General features: G+C 35.6%; 1 protein-coding gene across 1 annotated transcript; it reads right to left on the bottom strand.

Moving 5' to 3' along the window:
- Positions 1-3535: 3535 nt before the first annotated feature.
- Positions 3536-5477, bottom strand: LOC306867077 (uncharacterized protein). The gene is made up of 5 exons (XM_079412565.1): positions 5278-5477; positions 4885-5190; positions 4661-4788; positions 4442-4548; positions 3536-4336 (listed from the first exon to the last, which is right to left on the bottom strand). Exons 1-5 carry the CDS (start codon positions 5408-5410, stop codon positions 4168-4170), a joined length of 843 nt encoding a protein of 280 aa, XP_079268691.1. The 5' UTR covers positions 5411-5477; the 3' UTR covers positions 3536-4167.
- Between the last annotated feature and the right edge of the window lie 3598 nt (positions 5478-9075).

Raw genomic sequence — 9075 nt, 5'->3', positions numbered from 1 at the left:
AAGGTCAGTGTTCATGACTCCACCATAAGAAAGAGACTGGGCAAAAATGGCCTGCATGGCAGAGTTCCAAGATGAAAACCGCTGCTGAGCAAAAAGAACATAAAGGCTCGTCTCAGTTTTGCCAGAAAACATCTTGATGATCCCCAAGACTTTTGGGAAAATATTCTGTGGACTGACGAGACAAAAGTTTAACTTTTTGGAAGGTGTGTCCCATTGCATCTGGCGTAAAAGTAACACAGCATTTTAGAAAAAGAACATCATACCAACAGTAAAATATGGTGGTGGTAGTGTGATGGTCTGGGGCTGTTTTGCTGCTTCAGGACCTGGAAGACTTGCTGTGATAAATGGAACCATGAATTCAGCTGTCTACCAAAAAATCCTGAAAGACAATGTCCAGCCATCTGTTCGTGACCTCAAGCTGAAGCGAATTTGGGTTCTGCAGCAGGACAATGATCCAAAACACACCAGCAAATCCACCTCTGAATGGCCGAAGAAAAACAAAATGAAGACCTTGGAGTGGCCTAGTCAAAGTCCTGACCTGAATCCTATTGAGATGCTGTGGCATGACCTTAAAAAGGCGGTTCATGCTCAAACCCTCCAATGTGGCTGAATTACAACAATTCTGCCAAGATGAGTGGGCCAAAATTCCTCCACAGCGCTGTAACAGACTCATTGCAAGTTATCGTAAACGCTTGATTGCAGTTGTTGCTGCTAAGGGTGGCCCAACCAGTTATTAGGTTTAGGGGGCAAGCACTTTTTCACACAGGGCCATGTGGGTTTGTATTTTATTTTCCCTTCATAATAAAAAAACTTCATTCAAAAACTGCATGTTGTGTTTCTTGTGTTATCTTTGATTAATATTTAAATTTGTTTGATGATCTGAAACATTAATGTGTGACAAACATGCAAAAAAATAAAAAATCAGGAAGGGGGCCAACACTTTTTCACACCACTGTATATATACATACAGTTTTGGGCAGTAACTAGTTACTAGTAACTTAGTTACTGTAATAATATTACTTTTTGCAGTAACTAGTAGTGTAACTAATTACTAATAAAGATTTCGGTAATAATATTACAGTTACCATCCATAAAACAGCTTAGTTACCTAGTTACTTTTGATGCCTCAGCACCGCTGATTTAAAATCCAACAATAAAATAATTCCTAGATTATTTTCATAATTTTCATGACATGCATGTGATGTCCCCAGAGCAGCAGGCAAGCTGGGAATATGGAAAAGCTTACATTCAGCAGATAGAACTATTGCATTATATAGATTTTGTCAGGACAAAAGATGATCTGAAAACTATTGTGTAAGTTGTGGCTTTACTTTACTCTGGCATTACATCCCTCTGATCAACGTGGTGCATTATATTACTATAATTAAACATATTTTTGGAAAATTAAACCGTTTCTTACAAACTAATGTGATTTGATAAAATACATAATGAAATATAATCGTATATATGGGTAACGGAGAAATTACAATTAGCTTCAAGCTACACATGACAGTTAATGAGATTAATGCAACACTTTTACTTGAATGTCACTATCAATCACTATTGAGTGTTTGTAATAACTTCTGACTGCGATCCAATGTGGATTTTGGTCAAATAATGAGGCAGAAATATGTTGTTAGTAACATTCTAGTAGAATTTTATGTGGAAGATGCATTGATACCTCTTTCATCTGATCATGAAGCCCCACTCGCTGTTAATTATTCATGCAATTTGAAGAAATAAGAACGGTTGCTGAGAACATATTTAGTGATAACATGACATGAGAGATTTCAAGCCATCATTCTGATACAATGTTTGGTGTATTTTCTATTATTATTATGTTTTTTTATATTAAATTACATTACTTATGACTTCCAGAGTGAAGGGATTGTTTTCAGTACATTTATCAATGAGACATGGAAATAATTGTAGAATCTAGTTCAAAATCATAAAAACTATATATATATATCTATATATATATATAAACAAAGTTATTAAACATAAAAATAGTCTACACCAAACTCTGTATCAGCATACTGTAGCTCATGGCTGGTGATCTCATACATTAGAAGCGATGCTTCAGCAGCATCAGTTATGTGCCCAGCAACATATATCTCCTGTTTCAGATGTCAAGCATAGCTAACACTGAGTGGCAGTGCATTGGAAGTGCTGTACAAAATCCTATTTACATGACAGATTTATAGGTGTATAGAACCAATAAGATGAAAAAGGCGTTTCTGTGTCTGAATGAAATATTGACGCTTTAAACCCGTTTACAAACGAATATGAAATCAAATTCTCAATTTTCCATTTTTAAACTAAACCAATTTACTTTCCAAATAGTCAAACCTTTTAATGCTAGTTGGATAAGTCGTTAATGAGCTATCGTTAATAAGGTATAAGTTGGACATTAAATCATTTATCAGTTAATCATTTAAATATTGAATCCATACGACTCTATTTCCAAAAGCTAAAATTAAAATAATAGTTCTAAAATTATTACACTTATTTTATTTACTAGGTTTTTTTGGCATTCAAATTTGGCTGGGTGGTTAATAACACATTTTTCTGTGGTGTGACAAACTCAGAACACACATTTAATATGGACTTTACACAGACTTTAAATTATTATCATTTATATTATAATAATATTATATCATATTTAGATATTAAATAAATAGATTTAAATGTAATTAAATATAGATTTATATAAACGTGCGCTCGCGTGAGGGGCGTTAACGTAGTGACGTAAAAGTTACGTGACGGCGGCACGGCGCAAGTAACCGCAAAGATGGAAGATATTAGTTCTGTTTATTACAAAAGACTGAAGAAATAACCACCGCGATATGTCCTTTATGTAATTTATTTAATTCTACGTTGAGGACACTTTATAAAACCTACAGAGATACCTGAACAACGAACGACCTTCACAACGCGACGGAGCTACTTGGAAATTCAAACAGTAACGGTATCTGTCAAAAGGACGGGTGTTAAGCCAAAGGTAAGCATTATAAATTTACTTTTATTCGTCGTTTTATCAATCTAATGTTAAATTTCACTTGAAATTTATATTTCCAATTATATATTTGGAGTAGAAAGATTATATATTTTCAAATTTCCCTTTTTCTAATTGTACATATCTGATTAATTCTGAGGTAAATTTATGTTGATCCCTATCTGCAGCCGGGAGAGCCGTGGTGACGGCTGAGCCGAAGCAGGAAGCGAGTGAGGCTTTTTAAACTTAGATATAGACTAGCGCACATTATTATTATAGCGCAGGTTTAACGTTTAAACATTGTTATATACTTGAACTATTTTAGTATATCTATAGATTTTATTTTAGGCAAGTCGTGATGATATGAGAAGGCTAAATTGATCAAATATAGGCTATGATCAGCTCATGCCGCTGGCCGCTTGGTCGTTACTTTAAAAAAACTAAAACTTATAGGCTATTTAACGAACAAAAATGCTCCAATCGTTTTTCTAAATTAACTTAATAAAAAAACAAAACGAAATATAATAATTTTGCCATTACACACAAAACTTAAAACTATTTTAATAGCAGAAACAGTATAGTATAAACTCTATTAGGAGAAGGGGGGGGAAAAAAGACGGGCTCGGGTCGGTAATTCTGATAAGCTGTCAGATGTGAGCTGGGCTAGGGCCTAAATTTGAGGGCCGTGCAGGGCTCTAATCCGATGTGCTCCTCCCAAACTTTGTTAATAAAACATCATATGACGCGATGTAAAAAAAAAAAACTCTCAAGGAAACCGTCAGTTTTTCTTCCAAATTTGTGCCCTCACGTCTTGTAAAACATTTTCAAATCCTGCATTAACGGTTCATATGGTATTTTCATACAAGGTTATATATTCATTTGAAAACTTTTTTTAGCCTGCAATATGCACTTTAAGTCACAAAATAAAAACACAACAAAACTGCTAAACCTTTAGCCAAAGTTCAAATGAAAACAGACAAAAATACAAACAAATTCAAAATATTAATAAAAACTGTAATAGCATATCAGTGATATAAAAACAACATTGGGTAGATCTACACTCTGCTTCAAAGGTGACTCGTCAGCAGCAGCAATGCTAGATGATAAATCATTCTGAATGTTTTGAACAGCTAAACGTACGTAACCAAAAGATAAAAAGGAAGACAAATTGTTTATGATGGTTCTCTCTGTATGAGAGGTAAAATACTCTTCTCACAGATCCATTGATAAGCATCATTGCATTTAACATCAAGCCACCCTATTAATTCAGGCCACTTTGTTAAACAAGTCACAGCACAGTTCTCTACTCGTCCTCCATTTGGCTCTTTAGATGCCCAGAACCTGCAACAACAGATCAGCATTAGATGTTCAGTGCTGCTTTCTGTGTGATATACCGACTGTAAGAATCATTTATTACATAATAAGTTCAGTTCAGTGATTTCTCACCCAGAGGTCAGTGTGCTGCCATCAACCCATTCCCATCTGTCCTCCACATGAATGTCAGTCAGACCAATCCAGAATTCTCTCTTATCAGTAATTTTCATAACAAAATCCTAAACAGTTAAACCAATTACATGTTTATAAATCGACAATATACACATTTCATCTGAACATCTCTGACTTAGCAACTAAACACCACAAACACAGAGACTATCTTTCACTCACTTGTTCCTGTGTGTTGTTTATGATGATCAGATCTGCTCCTCTCTCTGTACAGTCTTGTCTGCTATCGTTCCAGCTCTTCCTCTCAGTGGACATGTAGTAAAAACTGGATTGATAGTAAATCCATTCATCTGAAAACACAAACAATTCAACTATTAGCACTTTATTCCCATCACACTGATCTACTAATAAGTGGTTGTTTTAGTTTTAATATAGTTCATAATTACCCATTCCATGAATACTTTTCAGCAGTTCATTTTTCTTCTGATGTAATTGGTCTGTCTTTTTAATCAGATCACTGTTATTTGATAATAATTCATCTCTCTCTTTTGTCAGCTGCATGTTTTTGTTTACTAGCTGGTCTCTTTCTTCTGTGAGGTTGGTGATGTTGGAGAGTAGCCGGTGTGTCTCTTGTGTGTTGTTTGTATGGATGTAGACACCCAGCACTATGACTGCAGTCAGCAGAAGAACACACAGCAGAACCAAACACACTACAGCTGCTCTGGAGCTTCTGACCTTCACTGAATCACTTCCTGAAGATTATCAAACACTCATATAACTTAAATGTGTTATATGTATCAAATGTGTTGTTGTTGTTATAATGAAATGAGTCGCAGTACCTGTGTGTTGAGGTGTTTGGTGTTTCCTGATGTTCTCTGCTTCTGTCCTGACATCATGAATGTTTAAAGAATGTACATTAGCATAGATGTCCATCTCCTCTTTATCTTCATCTTTATCCATTCCATGTTCCATGAATTCCGTTAATAAGATAGATGTAAATGTGAGATTATTAGAAGTTGTTGCTTTAAGTAGGCTGCACTGCTCTGAACTTCTGCTTTTGAGCTTTTACTTTTATAAGGCACCTCTGTGGTCAAGAACATGTGATATCCTAGTAAGGCGTATGCTTTTTTATTGGGGGGGGGGGGGGGGGTAGCTTTATCTTCTGCAGATCATAATGAAATTGCACTATATAGTTACTTCTTCACAACAGATGAAATCTTTGTATATAACAAACACACTGGTTGAGAACTAGTTGCTTTTGGTAGCGTGAGAAAGCACTTCTCAGAAGCCAATGCTGCAAATGACACCAATGGCAAGGCAAGTTTATTTATATAGCACATTTCATACACAGTGGTAATTCAAAGTGCTTTACATAAAAGAAAGTGAAATAGACATTAAAAATCAATAAAAACATGGAAATAAAAATAATAAAAACAAGGAATTTTAAAATGATATAGAAAATGATTTAAAATAAATTTAAAGAAAATGATTATACATAAAATGTATTGCAGTCAGTTCGGACACATAGCACAGTGCTCATTCAACAAATGCACAGTTAAACAGATGAGTTTTGAGTCTTGATTTAAATGTGGCTAATGTTTTAGCACATCTGATCTCTTCTGGAAGCTGGTTCCAACTGCGAGCCGCATAATAGCTAAACGCAGACTCCCCTTGTTTTGTGTGAACCCTTGGTATTTCTAACTGACTCGATCCTAATGATCTGAGTGGTCTGTTCGGTTTATATTCAGTGAGCATATCAGCAATATATTTAGGTCCTAGGCCACTGAGTGACTTATAAACGAGTAAAAGTACTTTAAAATCAATCCTAAATGTAACTGGAAGCCAGTGTAAGGACCTGAGGACTGGTGTGATATGCTCAGATTTTCTGGTTCTAGTCAGAATCCTGGCAGCAGCGTTCTGGATGAGCTGCAGCTGTCTAATGGTCTTCTTGGGAAGGCCGGTGAGGAGACCATGACAGTAATCCACCCTGCTGGTGATAAAGGCATGAACAAGTTTCTCCAAGTCTTGATTGGAAACAAAACATCTAATTATTGCAATGTTTTTGAGATGATAGTATGCTGATTTAGTTACTGCTTTGACATGACTACTAAAACTAAGGTCTGTCTCCAGAATCCCCAAGATTTCTGACTTGATTTTTAGTTGTTTGACCCCTAGAGTCAAGGTATGCATTCACCTTGAGAGCTTCATCTTTGTTTCCAAATGCAATGACTTCAGTTTTCTCCTTGTTTAACTGAAGAAAGTTCTGGCACATCCAACTGTTAATTTCATCAATGCATTGGCAGAGGGAGTCAATGGGGCTGTAGTCATTTGGAGATAAGGCTAGGTAAATCTGAGTATCATCAGCATAGCTGTGATAGGCAGTGCCACAGGTCTCCCCGTAGAAACACTTATCGGAAGAACAATGCTGTTCCAATGCACAACTATACAAATATATATAAATCTTTTATTTTTAATTACAAAAGATATTATCAACTGACTGAGGAAATGTTGGATTGAAATGTTGGACTACGTACTTAAAAGTACTATTCATTTCTTTAGGGGTATAACAGTCGAATGTGGAAGACATTACAAATGGTGCATCTAAAAACACTAGAGGAAGTGAAACTAATAAGTGGCTTCTGTCACTAAGAGACATTTCCTTATAGAAGACATCTTTAATATATCACAGCATATTGGCATGATCACATCATGAGGCCCTTAAACACTAATGTGACTAAAATGTGTTAGTAGTTATAATAGAATTAGTACAGGTGTGTTGAGCTGTTTAGTGTTTGAGTTCTGTTTCTGTCCTGACATCATGACTCTTTATAGGATCATCATTAGCATAGATCTTCATCTTTTCTTTATCTTCTCTTGAGCTTCACCTTTTTTTATTTTGATGTCTGGAGTCACATCATCTCAGTGTTTCTCTCTTTGCAAATTCATTTATATTTAAGCATTTGGTATACGCTTTAATCCAAAATGATTTACACTTACATTCAACACAGTTATTATAGATAGATAGTACACTAATGCTGGTAAAGTTGTTGTACTAAGGGAAGGGTTCTGATTTTGAGCTTTTGCCACTGTGGTCAGGAACATAACGTAATTATGTTATTTATTTATTTTATTTCTTGATGAAGCTTATTATAAAAAGAAAAAAGGAAAGGACGTGACGTCACGTGTGGCCAAGTATGGTGTCCCATACTTTGAATTTGTGCTCTGCGTTTAACTCATCCAAGTGCACACACACAGCAGTGAGAAGTGAACAAACACACACACACACACACACCCTGAAAACACACCCGGAGCAGTGGGCAGCCAATGCTAAAACACATAGCAGAGATGCCAGATGCCCAGAAGCTGAAACTACAAACCATCATTCAAATGTAGTATTAAGCAGATTTATAGCACCTCCATCCATCTGGTAACACAACCAGATTAGTTACAAGCCTCTTGTTCTCATTTACCCTGAATTGAAACGTACTAATAACAGCTTGTACTACACACACAGCATCTTTTTAATAATGAATATTTGTGTAGTTTTAGTGTATAGCTCAAGATTACCATTTCACAAAGATGTTCTGACAATAGTTTTTCCTCATTTAACTGGTGATTTTGTTTGGTCATTTCGTTATTGGCATTCACTAATTTATCCTTTCTTTTTAAAAAATTTTCAAGGTTACCGCACTGTTTTCATACCGGTGAGTCTTAGTTCTGTGTTCAATAAGCAGCAAAATAATCACCTCCAGCAGAAGAACACACTGCAGCACCAAATACACTGTAGCTTTAATGTATCTTCTGGTCCTCACAGAATCACTTCCTGAAAATGACGAATATGAAGATAAATGTTCATTAATCACATGACTAAAATGAGTGTGTGTTAGTTATTGTTATAATCAAATGAGTCTCAGTACCTGTGTTGTTCCTCTTGCACATTTTCAGCCTTTTAGAGTCAAATCGTGCAAGTCACCAGTGTGTGGACTGCACCGTTGTGTACTAATACTTTAAGAGGCTGAACATTAACTACACCACTATGATCACACTGAGCATATCCTGTTTGCTTATACAAAAACATTTTTGCAGAAAAATGATAACGCAAATGATAACCCCCACACACACATTTTTTGTAGACTGCTAGAAAAACTAGTCATTTTGTTTAGTCTTTGGTTGAATTAGCTTTTTTTATTTTTTACTTTCATTAATGACTGAAATGTATTATTTTATTTATTTTTAAAGGGAATAGTTGTTTCATTAATTACTCACCCTCCTGTTGTTCCAAACACATAAAACCTTTGTTCATCTTCAGAACACCAATTACGATATTTTTTTGATGAAATCTGAGAGCTTTCTGACCCTGCAACAGCAACGCAACTACAGTACCATGTTCAAAATTAAGGTTAAGTTACTGATGCCACATGGACTATTTTAACGATGTCCTTACTACATTTCTGGGCCGTGAACGTGTCAATTGCATTGCGATCTATGCAGGCTCAGAAAGCTTGCGGATTCGAACAAAAATATCTTAATTTGTGTTACGAAGATAAACAAACGTCTTACGGGACTGGAACGACATGAACTATCCCTTTAAATGTGAAGTGTGTAGTTTCTGCGTCACAATCGTTACCAGGCAGAAT

The sequence above is a fragment of the Barbus barbus genome (genome assembly GCF_936440315.1).
Source record: "Barbus barbus genome assembly, chromosome: 4".
Taxonomy (NCBI): Eukaryota; Metazoa; Chordata; class Actinopteri; order Cypriniformes; family Cyprinidae; genus Barbus; species Barbus barbus.
This window is presented reverse-complemented; position numbering and strand designations above follow the sequence as displayed.